Here is a 19388-nt window from a genome sequence, read left to right on the forward strand (position 1 = left end):
GGGCAGGGAGAGCCGGGCACTGCGGCACCGCGGGGCAGCCGGGATGGGAGCGCAGAGCCTGGCCGTGGCTTGCGGGGCGCTGGCTTTGTGCCTGGCACTCGCCAGGGCCGCCAACCCCGGCTTTGTGGTGAGGATCACCCAGGCAGGCTTGGACTATGGTGGGTTTGGCTGCTCGTTTCCCTGCTTGCAGGTGTGCTGGGGCTGAGGCATGGAGCTGGGTGCAGGGTCCTGGGGCAGGGCAGGAAGCTTGGCTGGAGGTGCCAAAGGCACCATTGCTCCTTGCTTCCCACCGGTGCATCCCCCGGCTGGGACAGGCGCAGGGCAGAGGGTGCTGCTCTCATGGCAAGTGCCGGGGCAGCAGAGCCCTGAGCCCTGGAGGAGAGAGCTGCGGAGGTGGGAGCTGCAGGGGGGCACTGACAGAGATGGATGGGCCCCGTGCGGGTGTTACTGAGGCAGGCAGAGCCCGGCTCCAGTGGAGCGCTGTTATGGATTGAAATACACTCCACGAGGAACAGCTCATTTAGCCGGCAGCAATCCCAGCTGTGCGGGAGCAGGGACGTGACTCCCCTTCCCAGGCGGATGCAGGGATGCGGCTCCTGCTCGTGCTGTGCTGCTCCCTGGGACGTGTGCTCCATCCAGCTTTGCTTGCCCGTGCCGGGCGTGGAGCAGCATGGTGCCCCTGCACACCTCACCCCGCACCCAGCGAGGACTGGGACCTCTCTCCCCTTCCAGTGCCTGGCCACTACCTTCCTCTGGCGCTTCAGCAGCACTGCCCATGTGCTCACAGGGCTCAGTGCACCCAGATAAGCTTTAAAGGTAGCCTGGGAGGTGGAAAGCAGCCAGGGCATCGCCTGCATGTTTCCTTTAACCCTTTGCTGTGCGTCCTACCCGCTCCCATGGGAAGTGTGTGGTGGGGATGATGCTCTCCCTCTGCCCCTGCAGCCCATCAGCATGGGATCGCAGTCCTGGAGAAGGAGCTGGCCCAGCTGAAGCTGCCGGACATCTCGGGTGACTTCCGCGTCTGGCACGTGGGGAAGGTGCAGTACGAGGTCTCCAGGTGAGTTCTGCCAGTGCGTGGAGCAGCAAACGGCACCCCAGCCTCTGTGAGGGGCAGGAGGGAGGAAGAGGATGGGGAACCTCGCAGCTATGAGGAGCATCCTGTCCCCTCCACAGCTCTCTGAGGTGCTGGCCCTGTCCTCTGGGCAGGCAGTGACTCTCCTGCTTCACCCCTTGTGCAAGGGGGAAAGGGGAATGAGGATGAAGGGTGGATTTTGAAGCCCGGTGGGTGGAGGTGGCTTTGCCCATGGGAGCAGGAGTTTGGTCCCTGCGGAGATCCAAGCCCTTCACTGCCCCATTGCACCCCTCAGCTCCTGTTTTGAGCTGGTTTGGGTGGCTGCAGGGACCATGTTTCTAAGGGCACCATCACGCTGTGCTGTGCACCCCTGCCAGGCATCGCTGTGCTGGCAGGATGGGAGCTGGGATGCTGCCGTGTGCCCGGGCATGAGCCCCGCTCTGACGTGACTTGTGCCTGTCGCTGGTTTCTGTTTAGGCTGTCCCTGCGTGGCTTCCACCTGCCCTACTCACGGGTCTCGCTGGTCCCCGGCGTGGGCCTCCAGGTCTCCATCTCCAATGCCTTCGCCGAGCTGGACGGGAACTGGCGGGTGAAGATGCACTTCATGTGCGTGCCTGGCTCCTCCGCTCCCTGCCCTGCCTCTGGACAGGTTCCTTCTCCTCTCCTTTCTCCTGCTGTTTTGGCAGCTCTGGCTTTGCTCTCTCCAGAGTCTGTCCTGCAGCCGCTGTGTTCCTGACAGGAGCCAGGCCCCTCCAATGGCAGGAGCCCCCAGAGCTGCCCGCAGTGGTTATCCTGCTTGCCAAGTGCCTGGGGAGACAACGTGAAGCCATCTCCCCTCTTGTGGCACCTGGGGTGTGAGGGACGGTCCCTCCTACCTGCCTGCACCGGGGGCACCTTCCTGAGCGCCTGCAGGGACAGGGGGTGGGGAAAGGTTGCTGCCACTTGGCCAGGCACAGGCATGGAGAACCGTCCCTTTCTCGTCCTGTCCCTGCAGCCGGGACCACGGCTCCTTTGACCTGAGGGTGGAGAACGTCTACATCAAAATCCACCTGAGGCTGGGCAGTGAGGCCTCCGGGAAGCCCACCATCGACACCTCCGCCTGCAGCACCCGCATCTCCAGCATCCGCGTGCACTTCTCGGGCAAGTTTGGGTACGTGACCGCTGCGGGAACGTGGCTGCCGGGCCCTGGTGTCAGGAGCAGGATGCTGGAATAGCTGCGTGCCTTGGGGGCTGCCCTGCAGGCTGCCCGCACCAGCCCGCTCTGGCCTCTTGCACTGTCCTCATCCAAGCGTGCAGCTGCACGAGCTGAAAACCGGCCTGAATTTACCCTGCATGTTTAGGGGGGATTTAAGGCAGTCACTGGACGTGTGTGCAGGGGGTTGCAAGCAAGTGTGTTTGCAAATATAAACCCTGAGGCAAAGCCAGATGCCAGCTTGCTGTGGGAATGATGCTTCCCAGTGTCCTGCATCATTAGTGTTCCTGTTTCCCGGGCAAGTACTGCAGCAGCCTCTGAGCTGCATAAAGCAGGACTCCTCTCTGCTTTTCTCTGCAGGTGGCTTTACAACCTGTTCCATAAAGCTATTGAGTCCAGGTTCCGGAAGATCCTGGAAAGCAAGGTAGGTGAGGGAAGGAGGGCAGAGCTCCGGGTTTTCAGGTCGTCTTTAGCCTCTGCTTGTAGCTGATGAGGGACCAGAGCACATGCAGGGATGTGACTGGAGCCAGAGTCCACAGGCATGCTACCCATCTGGTGAGAACCAGAGGAATGGGCACTGCTAACGTCATCCCTGGCAGTGTCCAAGGCCAGGTTGGACAGGGCCTTGGGCAATACGGTTGTGAGGCGTCCCTGCCCGTGGCAGGGGGTTGGAACTGGGTGATCTTAAGGTTCTTTCCAACCCAAAGCCTGCTATGATTGTAACTGCAGCCCCCGCAGCATCGTGTGCCTGGGGCTGGATCCAAAACCTGCAGCTGCTGCCAAAGCCGGAGTAATTGGCTCCTAATGAACAAAGACTTTCCTTTCCATGTGGTCAGTTAATTGGATCTTATGCCTTGGCCAAGCCCGGTGCAGCAGAGGAAACCTGGTCAGAGCTGTCCTTTAAACGCCTGCGCTCTGCTTTGGGGAGCACGGGGGGGGGATCTCTCATTCTGGACTTGGCACTTCCCATCTTGTTTTAGTGGGGAGGCCCCAGAACCAGTGCAGGAACCTACATGCAGGAGTCCTGCAGCAAGACAAGGCCCAAGCTGTTAGCTGTAATTACTACAAGGCCGACTGGCAGAGTTACAGCCTCCCTGGATGCGACCCTTGCTCAGGAAGGAAGCAGTTGGAGAGCAGGCAAATCCCACTCCCACAACAGACCCCATCCTGCCCGGGCGCTATTCCCAATGCCATGCATTGGCATTCCCAAGGCCTCTGGGAGCTGTAGCAGCAGATGGGCTGGCAAAAGGAGCCAAGCCAGAGCTTGAAGGCCCTTTCTGCTGTTTTGCCTCATGGAAGGAGGGCTTCGGGTCTCCAAAGGAGCTCTGTGCTCCCAGGCAGCAATGGGTGTTTCCAGCACAGACAGAGGAATATCGTCTGGGCACTGGGCAGAGCAGCAATATGTCAGTAATGCCATGCTCAGGGCTCTGTCCCTCCTCTTCCTCCCCGGTGCTGCACAACCAGTGGCTGCACTGCTGTCAGTGGGGTCACTGCTCCTCTGGAGCTCCGCATCCCTCTGCTGCTGCAGGCTGGATGCCCGGTGAGGCAGACGATGGCTGTTTGTGCCGTTATGTGGAAGCGCTGGAAGAGACCTTGTGCAGATTATCTCCTGCAGTGAATTTCCTGGGCTAGTGTTTAGCCCGCAGTTAAATCCTGCTGCAACGCCAAGGCTTCAGCCATGGATGAGAGCAGCAGAGGGATCTGCTCTCTGTCCTGGCTGTAGGAGCTCAGGGCAGCTCTGCTTTGTCAGTGCTATCAGTGCCCCTGCGGGGGATCAGCTCTTTGGCTGCTCAGCACAGCCCATTCCAGCATGGGCCATAGGAAGAGTGTGAGGGCACGAGGGAGCTTCCTTTTGAGGGCCCCATGGAGCTGGGCTGTGCGTGGGGAGCTTGCTGCAAGCAGCTGTTTGCAGGCACAAACCCTGCCTGCGTCATGGCCGCTGCGTTAAGGTGCTGCCTGCTGAACAGAGACAACCACCTCCGAGTGCCCTTTATTTAATGAGCTCTTGCAAGGATGAAGCCAGCCCTGGGCTGCGGCTCTGCCTGGGCACAGCCTGGGCTGCGCTCCCTGCCCCTGCCCAGCTTCGCCCTCTCCCTCCCGCAGGTCTGTGAGAGCGTGGCCAAGTCTGTGCGCAGCGAGCTCCAGCCTTACGCCCAGACCCTGCCAGGTACCGGGGCTGCACGGGGCTCGGGGGGCGGCTCACGGCATGCCCCGGCCATGGGGACTGTGCTTTACCTGCGTCACTGGTGGGGACGCAGCTGCCGTACCCGGGGCACCCAGAGCATCCCTCGGTGCAGCAGCGGCTCAGAAACTGCCAGGAGGGAAACGGGAGGTTTTGCTTCTGAATAGAAGCAAGCACACATGAAGCTGTTGTTTTACAGTCACAGCCCAGCTTGATGCCGTGGCTGGGATCGATTACTCCTTGGTGGCACCCCCAACTGCTACTGCGCAGTCCCTGGACGTGGACCTGAAGGTGAGAGGCTGCCCTGGGAGAGCCAATGCCTTCCCACAGGCGGTGGGGACCAGGTTTAGGCACCTGCTGCAGGTGCTCTTTGCCAGCGCCAGTCCCACCACCCCCTGCTCTCTGCTTCACCAGGGTGAATTCTTCTCCCTGGCTCACCGCTCCGCCGTCCCCTTCCCTCCGCTGCCGCTGGCCTTGCCCCCGGACCACGACCGCATGGTTTACTTTGGAGCCTCCAGCTACTTCTTCAACACAGCCAGCTTCGCCTACCACGCAGCCGGGGCGCTGGTCTTTGAGATCACCAACTCCGTGGTGAGCAGCGCAGGGGGACGGGGCTGGCCCTGCCGGGGCCATGGGCGCTGAGCTCGCCATGGGCTCGGCTGTGCCGCATTGCCCTGGCGTGACTGTTCTCCTGGCACAGATCCCAAAGGGCGTTGAGTTCCACTTGAACACCTCCACCTTCTCAGCCTTCATTCCCCAGGTGAGTGCCCGGCCCTGCCTCCCCGCAGCTCCTGTGTTTTGCTCCATGCAAAGTGCTCTCCCCCAGGGATGGGGCTTTGAGCTGCTGTCCCTGCCCTCTCCCTGCCCCTCTGCAGCTGGAGGAGATGTACCCACACATGGAAATGAAGGTCAGGCTGTCCGCCCCTTCCGCCCCATTCCTGACCATCGGACCGGATGGGCTCTCCCTCAAGCCTGTTGTGGATATCCAGGCTTACACCATCCTTCCCAACTCCACCCTGGCTCCCCTCTTCCTCCTCAGCCTGGTGAGTTGTGACTGCGGCCCTGCTGGGGCAGCTCAGGGTGCATCCACAGCTTTAGGTGCTGCTGTGTGCCCATGAGCCCTGCCCTGCATCTCAGTGGGACAAAGATTTGGGCTGTGCAGCATCCCCCGGCTGCGCTCAGCAGCGCTGAGCCACTGCTGCGAGCTCCTGCTGGGGAGGTGCCGGGGGCTGCCTGGCACCAGCCCGGTCCTGGTGTAGTGGGGATGTCCCCAGCAGAAGACACCCGAGCTGGCACAAGCCAGGCTTAATGCTGTGGGAAAGGCACCCTGGATGGGCAGCGTCCTGCTGCCTTTTGGCTGCTCAGAGCCATGGCTGGGTGCCTGGTGCGGGGGGAGCACTGCCAGAGCTCTGCTCTCTCCCAGACAGGCAACGTGTCCGCTGTCATCGACGTGAAATCTGGCCACATCGTTGGGAGCCTGAAGGTGGGCAGGTACGGAGGGGGAGCAGCCGGGGGGGCTGGGGGTGCCTCTGGGCTCTGGGGACAGAGGTGAGGTGGGGAGATCCCAGAATGTGGACCTGGTGTGGAGGGGATGGGTTGGGGCTGGAGGGAGCAGGATCCATGTGCAATGAATGGGTGGGAAGTGCCCCCTCCACTGGGACACTGCCACAGCACCACTGCTGTCCCTGTGCAGGTTGAAGCTCTCTCTGAAGCATTCGGATGTGGGCACTTTCCAGGTAAACCATCCCTGACCATGAGCAGAGCCGCAGCATGGAGGCGAGAGCCTGCTGGGGGGCAAGGAGAGGGCTCATTCCCCTCTGCCCCCCAACACTAGGAGCTGGGGTGCACCCAGGGTGCAGAGCCAGATGCTGTTGCCTCCCTCACCCCTACACTTCCTACCCTGCCAGCATGGCCAAATCTCCTGGTCTCTGGCAAAGCATGTGCCCACTGCAGCTCCTCATCTCCTTTCCTTTCTCTGATTACCCTCCTGTGCCATCTCCTGCTCTCCCACAGCCTAAAGCTCTTCTCCTTCCCCTCTTCCCGCTCCCCAGGTACGAATGCTGCAGTCCATCATGAACGTCCTGGCTTCCAGCATCCTGCTCCCACGTCTTAACGGTGAGAACCTGCTGCGGGGCTGGGGTGCTGCAGCCAGGCACGTTGCTCCATCCAAGCAGGTCCAGCTCCTCAGTTAAATCCCCATTGCCAAGCCTGATCCATGGGTGAAGCCCACAAGTGCCTGCGGGCAGAGGGGTCGCGAGCCTCTTGGTGCTGTGATGTGCACCCAGCAGTGAATGCAATGGAGGACATGAGCAGGATGCACATCCTAATGCCTTCCAGCCCCTCTGCCCCGCTCGCTGCTTCTCGTGACTCCCCAGCAACTCAGGCCAGAGCCGGGCTGGGGCTCAGGCACAGCAGTGGCCCAATGTCCCCCAGCCGGGACGTGGAGCTTGGGAGGAATTTCCTCTGCCTGCCCTGGGCACATGGGTGAAGGAAGGGTTAGGGGGAGGCAGGTGCCCGCTTTGCACAGCCCCTGCTCCCTCTTGCTCCCATTGCCATCCCAGCATGGCCGCGTGTGTTGTGTTTTGCAGAGAGGTTAGCGCAGGGCTTCCCTCTGCCGCTGCCAGACAGGATACAGCTCTCCAACATCCTCGTGGGGTTTCACCAGGTGAGTGAGGGGAGCACTCGGGGTGCAGAACCGCCCCCCCCCCATGGTGGGCAGCAGGAACCATGCATCATTCTCCTGTTCTTAAACCCAGGGTCTGCGTTGCCCATTACACTTAGAGCACACAGCCCCGTGCAGCTGGGGTGCTGCGTGTGAGCACCCACTGCACACATCTGCCTGCGGTGGGTCAGGCAGCGCCTGCCAGACGTGGTGGAAGGAGCCCTGCCGGGTCCTGGGGCAAAGCCCCTGTTGTGGGGGCCCTGGGGGAGCCCCAGGGCGGTGCCACGATGGGGGTGCTGAGTGGCCCTATTGCAAGGCATGGCTGTGAAACGTCTCCAGCGCCCTTCCAGGGCTAGAATTAAGCTGCGGGCTATCAGAACCACGCTCCCTGCCGCGATGGGGGTGTGCTGGGGAACACAGGTGCCAGGGCCTGTCACAGCCTCGTGGTTTTATTCTTTCCCTCCCAGAATTTCCTGCTGCTCGGAGCAGACGTCCAGTACCAGCCCCGGGGACGGAGATAGAGCCGCAAGAAGGACCTCGAGCACCAGCCCTGTTCCCTTCACCCCTTCCCTCCTCCCGCGCTCTGCTGCTGGCGCTGAAGACATCAGCTCATGTCCTGGACCGGGCAGCACACCCGGGCCCGAATCCCGATCCCCTCGCCGGGTCCCCGGTCCCATCCCGCCCCCGGTCCCCCCCGGGCGGCAATAAAGGCGGCTGTGCCGGAGCGGTGTCTGTCGGAGCTCGTACCGGCTGTTTGCAGCCCCGCGGCCATGGTGAAGCCCTAAAGCACCGTCATTAACAACGTCATTAACAAACACCGTTATTAACAACGCTATTAACACACACCGTCATTAACAACGATATTAACAGCGATATTAACACACACCGTCATTAACAACGATATTAACAGCGATATTAACACACACCGTCATTAACACCGTCATTAACAACGATATTAACAGCGATATTAACACACACCGTCATTAACACCGTCATTAACAACGATATTAACAGCGATATTAACACCGTCATTAACAGCGATATTAACACACACCGTCATTAACAACGATATTAACAACCATACTAACATACACCACCATTAACACCGTTATTAACAACGATATTAACACACACCGTCATTAACACCGTTAACAACAAATACCGTTATTAACACCCTTATTAACGAGCACCGTTATTAACAACGGTATTAACACACACCTTTATTAACAAACATCGTTATTAACACACCGTCATTAACACCGTTATTAACAAACACCGTTATTAACAAACACCGTTATTAACAAACACCGTCATTAACAAACACCGTTATTAACAACGGTATTTTCACTGTTACTTCACGTTTCCGCGGCGGGGCGGAACCGCAGCAGCGCGGAACGCAGCGCCGGGGCCAGGGATGGGGGTGGGACCGCTTATGGCGGGGCCGCGACCGGTCCGTCCCGCTAAAGGCTCCGCCGCGCCCGGCGCGCCATGCTGTTCTGGGGCCGGGCCGCGGGGCTCCTCCGCTCGGCCGGGGCCGCTGCCCGGCGCGGGGCTGCCCGGCGGGAGCGCTGCGGGCCGGGACAGCGGCGCGGGGCCACGCTGCCCTCGGGGCCGGACCTGCGGCACTTCCTGAGGGGAGCCGCCAAGGGGGAGCGGCCGCCGGAGCCGCCGCTGGAGCCGGGCCCTGCACCCGGCAGCGGGAGAGGTCCGTGGGGCTGCGGTGCCGCCGCTCCCCCGCTGCGGGGCCGTGGCCGTTTGCGCTGCCCGCCGCTGGGGCTGCGGTGGGGCCCGGGGCGCGGAGTCCGTGTGCGGGGGAGCGGGGCCCTGGAGGGGTTGGACGAGCCCGGCTCGTTGGCGGCTCCCCGCTGTGAAGCTGCGCTGGGGACCCGGCTGCTCCGGCACCTCTGTGCGGGGCTGGGCAGCGCCTCCGGCTGTGACGCTTCGGGAAGGGCTGCTCGTGCCTTCATGTGCTGTCCCAGCAGTGAGGCAGCCCCCGCTGCTCTGCAGACTGCAGCCCGGAGCTGGCCTGTGGCAGTGCCGTGCTCTGAGGCACTCGCGTTTCCCAGGCTCATCTTTGTGCCTGGTTTACCCTTGCGGTGCGGGCTGCAGGCGAAGGTGGTGCCGCCCGGTGGTGGGGCTGCAGGTGCCTTCCTCTAGGGAAGGTGGCGGGAACAGGCTCCTGCATCCCAGCGCCTGTGTTGCAGTGTACCTGGAGACGTACGGCTGCCAGATGAACGTCAATGACACCGAGATCGCCTGGGCCATCCTGCAGAAGAGCGGTTACACCCGGACAAAGCAGCTGGATGAGGTGAGGCCCGTTGGCAGCGCGCTGCTGCCATGCCTGCGAGTCCCAGCCCTTGTCTGGAGCAGAGCCCTGGGGAGTGCTGGGATCTTTGTAGCTGAAGTTCTTTGGAGAGAAGGAAGCGTCTAATAAGTGTGCTGGAAAGCTGTGGGCTGGCTTTTTCCTTTCAACTGCTGGGCTCGCTCTGTTGGAGAGCGATTGGGCACAGTGGGATGCTCCTGACTCGTCTTTGAGTCAGCTTCTCTCATGTAGTGGAATACTCTGCTGGTCTCCTGGTAGTTTCTTGCACCTTTTTTGTTGAAACCACCACACACTTGGGCAGATCCTTTCCACTGCTTTAAGTGATTTTTCTCATCTGCCCCCTCGGGTTACCCTGCAGGGGGTAGCAGCGCCTGGCTGTTACAGATTCTTCTCCCTCTTTTGTCCTTCAATCCAGGCAGACGTGATTCTCCTGGTCACCTGCTCCATCAGGTAAGGAAGCTTCTGTCACTGCTGCTTTGGGACAGTGTTTGAGGAGCTGCCATTTCAAAACCAAGTTAATGAATGTGTTGTGCGAGAGGAGGAGGATGCAGATGGGAAACTACCTGGGTAGCTGAGGGATGCTGGGATGTGTAACGTGAACTGTGCCATGAATTACTTTCCTGTGTAGTGGGAAGAAGTTCTTCAGTGTTGTGAGCCCTGTGAACAGGCTGGGGGCAGGTGCAGACCTGCACAGTTTGGTGCCTTGATGATGCTGATCATTATTTTTAAATGCTGTTCTGTCTTCTCTGCAAGTGACCGCCTCTGGCACTGGGTCCCCCCTCAGAAACAGGGGAACCATTTAGGGGCAATTCGGGGTATGAATTCTAGGGAGCTTTGCTTGTCTTTTCTGAATGCAGACGATGCAGCCTGGCTCGCTGTCGCCTGCAGCGTGCTCGCTGTCGCCTGCAGCGTGCTCGCTGTCGCCTGCAGCCTGGCTCGTGTCGCCTGCCTCAGCCAGGCTTTTTCTCCACAAGAGCTTAGTCCCTGAGCTGTTTCTGCAGCGCAGGTGCTGCCGAGTGAGACAAACCATGGTAGATAAGAGTCGAGACATAGTGCACACAGCACAGACGCTTCCATGTGGTGGATGGTTCCCTGGCTTGAGCTCAGTTCTCTCAAAGCACTGGGGCTGCTTCAGGCCGGGGGGCTGTTGGAGTAACGGCTGTTTTCCTGGCTCCAGGGAGAAGGCAGAGCAGGCCATCTGGAACCGCCTGCGGCACCTCAGCGCGCTGAAGGCCTGGCGGCAGCAGCAGGCTGGCTCCCCCCTGCGCATCGGGATCCTGGGTACCTGTGCAGCAGTGGGCAGCACACGCTGTGTGCCCTGGCCCCTCGTGGTGCCACTGCCCCTTGTGCTGTGTTTCCTCCTCCCCTCTGGCCGCACCAAGCCTTTGCTGCGGGGTGGAAATAGCCAGCAAGGGGGTGCAGGAGTGTGATGGAGGGTGGGCACTTCCTCACGAGGACCTTTCTCCTTTGATGGCAGGATGCATGGCTGAGAGGCTAAAGGAGGAGATTCTGCACAGAGAGAAGCTGGTGGACATTGTGGCAGGCCCTGATGCATACCGTGACCTCCCCCGGCTGCTGGCCGTGGCAGAGTCTGGCCAACAAGCTGCCAATGTCCTGCTGTCACTAGATGAGACCTATGCAGACATTCTGCCTGTCCAGACTAGTGCAGGTGGCACGACAGCGTTTGTGTAAGTACCTCTTTTTCCTGTGCATGTTTCTGTGGCTCTGGTTTGGAAATGCTGCTGTGCAGAACAGACACGTCAGTGGCAGCAGCTACCCAGGAGATGTAATGCCTGGCTGCACTTGCTCCCAGCAGCCCAGAAGCATGAGCCTACCAGAGTGAGTGTTTGCTGCTGCTTCACTGTGTGACTGAGCCCTGGAGAGGCTGCCTGTGCTCTGCCTGGCTGTGGGCTGCTCATGCTCTCCTTGGAGAGTGCTGGTTGTCTAAGCCTGGCACTGCACTGAGTGATTCCTGTCCCACTGCTGTCTGTACCTTTCTGAAGCCTGCGCCTCTCCTCCTCCCTTCTGCCACGTCCTGTCACACATTCTCCTATTTAATTCTTCTAACCCTCCATGAGCTGTAACTTGTTGGCTTCATTTCCATTTGTTTAGTTTTGATAATAAGACTCCTAAACTTGTGATGAGATTCTACTGTGTGGCCAAAGAGACAGGGACGGTATCACCCTCTGTAGGCACAGGATGCAGAAGGATCTCTCATCCCTGCCAGGCTGTGGTGCAAGTCTGTGCTTCAGCAATTTCCAAGTTTCTTGGAAACATGCATGAAGAATGAGGAGGTGTTGGCTGGGGGTGAGCAGAAGCCAGAGCTGGCTGGAGCAGCATGTGAGAGCTGTGTTCAGAGCTGGGGCTGCGTGTGCTGCACGCTGAGGGCATCGGTAAAGGCAGTGGTTGATGAAGCAGGAGTGGATGCACTGGGGATGACTCTTCCAGAGCGATGGTGGAATGACCTGTGCTTGCTCTTGGCAGATCGATCATGCGGGGCTGTGACAACATGTGCAGTTACTGCATCGTGCCCTTCACCCGTGGCCGGGAAAGGAGCCGCCCCATTGCGTCCATCCTGCAGGAAGTGAGGATGCTCTCGGATCAGGTGCGGCAGAGCCTCCCCCCTCCTGTCCCAAGCCATGCGAGGAGGGCTGGTTCTCAGTGCAGGTGTTTCCAGTGGTACCTTTGAATGCACCGCCTTTACCTGCAGAGATGAGGTTACCATAGGGCTCCACCAGTGGCTTTTTGATTCCCCTTGTAATGCTCTGAGCCAGGCAGGGAAGGGAGGGCTTCCTTTGGAGGCTGCTCCTGGAAGTAAGAATAGAGCCGTGGCTGCCTGCATCCTGATGGGGTTATGGTGGTTTCTCTCCGTTTGTTGTTGTAGGGGGTGAAAGAAGTGACCCTCCTGGGTCAGAACGTCAACAGCTTCCGAGACATGTCTGAGGTGCAGTTTCAGTCGGCGGCAGCCCCAGGCCTCAGCCGTGGCTTTAGCACAGTCTACAGAGCCAAGCCAGGCGGTTTGCGCTTCGCACATCTCCTGGACCAGGTGTCCAGGATTGATCCAGAAATGAGGATCCGTTTCACCTCCCCACACCCCAAGGACTTCCCTGATGAGGCAAGTGTGAAATGAACACCTGGACTGCCGTGGGCAGGCTCTGAGCCGCTACGTGCGGGCTGTGCTTCCTTCCCAAAGGGAATGCTGAACCCCAGAACGGGAACAGCAGCTCCTGGGAGGGGGAATGTCTGTGCTAAAGCTGTCAGGCTTGCAGTTTGCTGGCTTTACCCATTGGCATCCTGGTAGAGTTGAGCTCTCTGCGATGTTGGCTCCTTGTTGCTCGTTGCAGGTCCTGCAGCTTATCCAGGAGCGACACAACATCTGCAAACAGCTTCACCTCCCAGCCCAGAGCGGAAGCACACGAGTCCTGGAGGCCATGCGACGGGGGTGAGTCCTGTGCCCTGCCCCCTGATCCTGGCTGCTGGTTTCTCCTCACCAGTCATGGGTTTCTGATGAGCAAATCCATGTGTTCTTCATTGCAGATACACAAGAGAAGCATATTTGGAGCTTGTACACCACGTGCGTGACTCCATTCCAGGCAAGTGTTCCCTTTGGCTGGCCTGAGCTGAGCACAGCTTAGTCTTTTCTCAAGCAGATCCTTCCTCTCCTCTTTGAGGAGGTGTAAAGCTGTGTCTCTGTTCCAGGGGTGAGCTTAAGCAGCGATTTCATCGCCGGCTTCTGTGGAGAGACAGAAGAAGATCACCAGCAGACTGTGTCTTTGCTGCAGGACGTCCGCTACAACGTGGGCTTCCTGTTTGCCTACAGCATGAGAGAGGTGAGTGCAGGACGTGATGGAGCAGGCTTGTTACCTCTGGGCATCAGCTCCTGAGTCGTTTCCCACAACACATTGTCCTGCAGAGACCTGGCTGTGGGTGTGTTATTTCTCAGGAACTTGTGCTGATGGAGCTGGGCTGGAGCCCAGGGACAGAGGCTCTGTCAATTGAGTCTGGAGAGAAGTGAATTTTCAGAAGGAATTTCTGTGGGAAGAGTGGGTAGTTGACAGGTCTCCATTAGAATCCTCTCCAAAGTGTGGTGCTGATGGGATAGAGGACAGGAGGTTGAGAAATGTAAGGAATATACGTCGGCTTTCATCACATGGGACTAGAAGAGGCAGAATTTGTTGTCTGTCCTTGTGGACAAACAGGCAACAGACATCTCATAGGAGCTGCAGAACTGCTCCACACAGCCACTGATGCTCAGTGCACCAAAAAGGTGCTGCAGAAAGAACAAGGAACTGAGATGTTGCTGCTTAGCACCTGAAAACATTCCTTGAGGTTGTAAATGCAAACTCATGTGTGGAGTTGTTGCTGGAGGAGCAGCCGAGCTGGCTGGGGCAGACCAGGCTGTGGTCTCTGGTTACTGAGGCCAGTCTTGCTGTGTCTCTTCACAGAAGACCCGGGCGTTTCACCGCCTGCAGGACGACGTGCCCGCAGAGGTAAAGCAGCGGCGGCTGCAGGAGCTCATCACTGTGTTTCGGGAGGAGGCTGCAAGGGCCAACGAGGCCATGGTGGGGCAGTGTCAGCTGGTGCTGGTGGAGGGGGTGAGTGTGCCTGGAACGGAGTCCTCTTCCCCCCCTCTTAGGCTGTACACAGCAATCATCACTTCTGCCCTCCCTTCTCACTTTCCCCACACAATCCTAGGACTCCATGACTGTGTCTTCACACTTAAGCTTCACACAGCCTGTCTTTTCTAGAGCCCTGAGCTGAGCACAGGGGGTGGGATAGGTTAGAGACATGTCTCTGGCCAAGTACTGAATTAGGGCAGGCTTTGAAACACTGGCTTTGGTGTGGGGGCGTCAGCACAGCAGCTCGGCCAGAGGACCTGCTAACATGGCAAGCTTACCAGTGTGCAGTGGGGATTTTAATGCTGGCAATAGTGCTCAATTAATTCCTGAGGCAGTAAAGCCCAGCAGTGAATCAGAGCTGCTGCCAGGCAGGTAATGTTCCCTGTCCTCCTTTCAGCCCAGCAAGCGCTCTGCCTTGGAGCTGTGTGGCAGGAACGATGGCAACATCAAGGTGATCTTCCCCGATGCCGAGGTGGAGGATGCTGCCGGGTGCCAGGCTCTGGCCAGGGCCCAGCCAGGGGACTACGTGCTGGTGAAGGTGACCTGACTGCAGTGCTTGGTCCCTCTTTTCCTTGCTGTTCTCCAGGGCCGCTGATGCCAGGGGAGCCTAAAATTAGCACAGATCCTCCTCACTCTGTTCCTTTTGGCGTTCCTTTCAGGTGACCTCCGCCAGCTCCCAGACCCTGAGGGGGGTTCCACTCCGCCGCACAACCCTCTCGCGCTCTGCAGCGTGTCACTGAGCTGTCCCTGCTGCTGCTGGGTGGAAGCAGCGCGTTTCTGCAGGAGGAAAGGAGGAAGTTTGGTCAGGAGATGGGGTAGAATTGGGGCCCTGTGTGTATATCGGAATATGTGGGAAATAATAATACATATATTTCTGGTTTGGCAACAATCTGCCCTTCATTGATCTGTGCACGTTTGCAGGTGAAAGGGCTGGCAGCTGTGTGGGAGCTGCCCAACCCACGTACCTTGTAATGCTGTATTTTCACGTGTGCTGGGGCTTTGCCTGCCCTTGCAGGGCTGGCCTCTGGCTTTGGTCACCTCCTCTCCTGCAGCCCAGGCGGAGGAGTGCCCTGCGGCACTGCTTTCAGCTCACATCCCTGTGCAGCCTGATCCGTGGCCCTCAGAAGGGCTGACACGCACCTTTCCCTGCTCTGACTTCCTCCCCACAGGCAGCTCTTCCCGGTGGGAAGCATGGCTGCAGGGTGCTCTCCATGAGGCCAGCTGCAGTGGTTTTACAGTCATTACTGTAAGAGCAAGAGCCTGATGAGGAGGAGAGCTGGGTTTTGATGGGGAGGTGACCATGCTTGCTCCACAGGCTCCCTGAGGAGCCACAGTGCTCACTATTTACCTCGCCTCTTGGTTTTTATTGGCCTTAGGGCTGAGATTTTAAGGCAGTGGAGCCTGTGTTAGGACGTGCTTACAGTGACCTTGGAGGCTGGATCAGTTCTTTGGTGCTGCCTGGAAGCAGGAATGTGATTTTCTCAGGGGCTACAGATGGGATGTGTCACTTGCCAGAGGATTTGCTCCCCAGATCCGGCTGCTGGGAAGGCTGAACATGGGCCTCATACCCATTCCTTTGTGTTTCTTTTGCCAGCCTGAACAGGGAGAGCCCAGAGCTCCATGGGGCTTTACCTCCCCCAAGCCAGTTGTGCCTGTGCACTCTGCTGTTGGGAGCTGAAGGGCTGTGGTATTTTGGCAAACCTCTGCAATGGGAAGGGGTTGGTTCTGCTGGGAATGCTGTGATACAACAGCTGGGGACCAGACCAGAGTACTGGTTAGTGTGAACACGAGTTGTACCTGCCCTGTAGAGAAACACAGATCCAGGAATCAGTACCCAGGCTTGGCAGGGACTCTCTGGGCTGTGTTACCAGCAAGGAGGCTTCCCAGGTTTTTATTACCAGTATTTAAAAGCCTTAATTTCAACCAGTTCCATAACTGTCCTCATGAGGTGCATCCTGTAACGCAGCTCAGCCCTTACCAAGTGCTCAGAACAAGTTCTGGTGTGTTCCTGTAGGGCTCCCAGGAGGCAGCAGCCCTGTTACAATCTGAAAGCTGCTCTTGTCCTTCTGGAGAAGAGCTGGAGGCAGCCCCTGCCAGGCTCTGCTTGCTCCTGGGCCCAGCAGGAGCCGTTCCTCAGAGGAAACCACGATGGGCTGGATGCTGGGTGGGATTTTGTTTCAGGGATGACTCGGGAGTCCTCAGGTCCAACCCTCCATCCTAAACCCCTCCTCTCTGCAGGCCAGTGCTCTGTGTGCTCACCCTTCCTGCATCCACGCGCTTGGGATGGAAACTGTGAGAAATAACACCACGGGACCAGAAGTCAGGGATAAAAAAAGCACATCAGAACAAAGGAGGTATTTATGGACACGGGTTTGGGGTTATCTGCTCGTTCTGCTGTTCAAATGCCTCTGGTTCCAAGTTTATGTTCTCCTACTGATTTGTGCACTGGGCATGGGCTGTGGCACTGGTGAGGAGCCCCCTGAGCCTGGTTTCTGCTGTAGCTGTTGGTGAAGGTTGGGGACACAGCCCGGGACATGGCTCTGGCCCAGCATCACCAGTACATAGTGACAAAGCCTTAGTGCTGCCTGGAGCGGGTTTGTGCTGTCCTGTGTGCCCCCAGCTGGGCCCTGCGGCCCCTGCCCTGGAACATCTGCCTCTCATTTGGGTTAATGGGGTCTCTGATTGAAGCAGAGGCTCATTCCAAACGTAGCCTCTGCAAAGAGGCCTTTGACCCCTTCTCCTTCACACCTCTCGATTCCACAGCTCCCTCCCCATTCACAGCGGGATGGGGCCAGGTTTGGGGGTAAGTGTCTGACAGGGATCAGCGCTCACAGCAGCTCACACAAGGCACGTTGCTCCCTCCAGCCTGTCCCGCTACCGGGCTGGGGTTCCATCGGCGTCCTGCGGGCTCAGCCCCGCGGCTCCTCCTGCCCCGCTCCCTCTGGGAACGCAGCAACGCTCCCGTGCCTCCTGCAGCCAGCCCTGCCCGGTGCCAGCCGCGGGCAAACCCCTGGGCAGCTCGGAGCTGGGATTTCCCCGCACAGCCCCGAGGTGCGGGGGTGCCGCCTGCTCGCAGGCACTCGCTGCACCCCGGCATCTCCTGAGCCCGGGATTTCCCAACCCCGCCTGCACGTGTTCCCCGGCGCTGGGCATCGCCAGGGGCACACACACAGCTTCACGTGCAGGGAGGTCTCTGCCGGGGAGAACAGGAGCCCGTTTCTTCTCTGGCGCCCATCACAGTGCTGGAGAACAAACCCGTTTGGCCCCCGGTCCCGGCTGGGCTCCCGGGGAGGGACAGGCGGCAGCGGGCGCTCTTAGCTCACCACAGCAGTCACCAGCCTGAGGGCAGCCTCAGCCTCAGCATCATTGCTCTGCCCCTGCCCAGCCTTGTGCCCATCTCCAAGGCTCGGAGCAGCTCCCTCCCCGTGCCCAGGGGATGTCACTGCGGCAGAGAGGCTTCTGCTCTTGCCAGCCCTTTTCCCCCGGCCTCCTCCTCCTGCACCACCTCTGCTGCGGGCTGGGGTCCATGGGGGTCTCCTGTGGTGGGTTTTCATCACCATTGCTGAAGGTGTTTGCGTGAAGCTTTGGGATTCAATGCAACACAGAGAATGTTTTAACAGGGTTTCCATTTCTAAGCTCATTTATACCTTGAGTTCATTCCTTTGGGGAATGGGCTGTGTCTGGGCTCCAGCAGGAAGGGCACGGCTGCTCCTAAAGGCTCCTTCAGACACAGCTCCTCTGTGCTGGCAACTCGAGGTGCTCTCCATCGCAGCACCGGCAGTGCCTGGATCCCAGTGTCCTCGCACCAGCCCCAAGCTGCTCCACAGCCCACCCAGCACCAGGACGAGCATTTCCATCCAGGCAACACCCTGGAGTGCTGCTGGCTGTGCATGGAATTCCAATGGGATGTGAACGGCACCCCCAGCTCTCCAGGGCTTTGTGAATGCAGAGTGGAGCTCACAAGTCTGTCACAGCAGCTGCTGCTCTGGGGCCTGTGCCTTTCCCTCCTCCCTTGCGAGCAATTTGCTCCTGTACTGACAGCCAGCTATTGACTTCTTGTTCTCCTGGAGATGAGCTGTCCTGTCTCATCAGCTTTAAATTAGCTTTATCTTTAGCCTTTGCTATTAATAAGCTCTCACCATGGTGTCATTACTTGATATCTATTTTCTGATGCTTTTCATTAATGGCTCCGTATCTTCCAGATATTTTTATTCCAGTCTTTTCCCCTCCTGCCTGAGTTATTGCAGAGTCACCCGGGGCTCCGTGAGGGGAGGGTGGCCAGTGCTGGGAGCTGAGGTGACACTGGGGTGTCTCTGCTCCCCTCTAATCCCAGCCTGAGCTCTGCCACCCTGGTGCTCTCGCGAGCCAATAGAGTAATCCAGATGCCTCCATGAGGCAGAGGTGGTGCAATCCATGGGGACAGCAGGGTTGGGCTGGAAAACCAGGATGATTCTCTGAGACTCCCTTTTCACAGGTGTCCCATGGCACAGACGGGCAGTGATGGGCACAAGTCGCTCCTGAGTGGGGGGGGTCTGACTGAACACAAGGGGACAGGTTTTCCCAATGAAAACAATCAGCATTGGAATAAGCTGGAGTTACTGGGTTCCCCAGTGTTGGACACTGTTAAGGTTTGGCTGGACAGGATGCTGGGATGTTCTCACCCCTCTTAGCAGAACTTTCCCTAGGAAACTGGAAGTGAATGGGAATTATCTCCCATTATTTCAAGGGGCCATGCCTGGGGTTTCTGTTCTGCTGGAGGCACCTTCCAAGCAGTCAGGGAGCTGGCTTCAGGGACTGTCTCACTGAACCTTCAGTGGTAGCAAAGCAAATACCCAAATCTCCTCCGTCTCTTTCCTAAGACCAGGAAAATGCATCCCTGGGCTTCCAGGAGCCCTGGTTTGGCAGCGGCCGGGCGTGGGGCGGCACCGCGACAGAGCCATCGGCTGAGGGATGCTCACCACAGCCCGCGGCAAGGAGCAGCCGGAGCGGGGGCTCCTCCTCCCGTCAGCCCCGATGCAGGGGGCTGAGCCTGAGCAAGCGGCTCCATCCCCTCTGCGTTGTTCCGGCTGCTTTTAACCTGCTTTTAACATCATCTTCTTGTTACTCGGTCTCAGGAAGTCTCGGGAAGGCCGGGGGCAGCTTGGGAGCTGTCAGACCCGAGCGGGTGTTTCACAGGACAGTTCCCTTTGAGACAGGGACCGTGCTGACGTTGGAGGTAAAGATTCTGCTCAGGGTTTCCTCATTTAACTCCATCTTTAACAGCTGCTGATGGGAAAACCTCCCCCACCCGTGCTCAGCAGGGAGCCCAGCACAGCCCTACTGGGAGCAATGGTACCCT

General features: G+C 58.8%; 2 protein-coding genes across 5 annotated transcripts; both read left to right on the forward strand.

Annotated features, from left to right (window-relative positions):
• On the forward strand, nt 1-7733 carry LOC134166292 (bactericidal permeability-increasing protein-like). The gene is made up of 15 exons (XM_062623822.1): nt 1-158; nt 943-1057; nt 1550-1678; nt 2067-2222; nt 2625-2688; nt 4368-4431; nt 4646-4737; nt 4861-5037; nt 5147-5206; nt 5322-5489; nt 5870-5937; nt 6140-6182; nt 6498-6561; nt 7035-7111; nt 7576-7733. The coding sequence occupies exons 1-15, from the start codon at nt 44-46 to the stop codon at nt 7627-7629; spliced, it is 1446 nt and encodes a 481-aa protein (XP_062479806.1). The 5' UTR covers nt 1-43; the 3' UTR covers nt 7630-7733.
• Nucleotides 7734-8596: 863 nt separating this feature from the next.
• Nucleotides 8597-14896, forward strand: CDK5RAP1 (CDK5 regulatory subunit associated protein 1). 4 transcript variants are annotated; one of them, XM_062623817.1, is made up of 13 exons: nt 8597-8813; nt 9313-9416; nt 9847-9881; nt 10609-10712; nt 10909-11119; nt 11916-12036; nt 12316-12546; nt 12776-12873; nt 12969-13024; nt 13131-13261; nt 13877-14026; nt 14448-14588; nt 14710-14896. In XM_062623817.1, the coding sequence occupies exons 1-13, from the start codon at nt 8597-8599 to the stop codon at nt 14788-14790; spliced, it is 1680 nt and encodes a 559-aa protein (XP_062479801.1). In that variant the 3' UTR covers nt 14791-14896. The 4 variants fall into 4 exon arrangements, with proteins under 4 accessions (XP_062479801.1, XP_062479803.1, XP_062479804.1 ...); XM_062623819.1 differs by having other exon boundaries at nt 8725-8813; nt 9816-9881; XM_062623820.1 differs by having other exon boundaries at nt 8725-8813; nt 9816-9881; nt 13880-14026.
• The last annotated feature ends 4492 nt before the right edge of the window (nt 14897-19388 follow it).

The sequence above is a fragment of the Pezoporus occidentalis genome, unplaced genomic scaffold (genome assembly GCF_034315485.1).
Source record: "Pezoporus occidentalis ecotype Australia unplaced genomic scaffold, CSIRO_AGI_Poc_V1 ctg259, whole genome shotgun sequence".
NCBI classification, from domain to species: domain Eukaryota; kingdom Metazoa; phylum Chordata; class Aves; order Psittaciformes; family Psittacidae; genus Pezoporus; species Pezoporus occidentalis.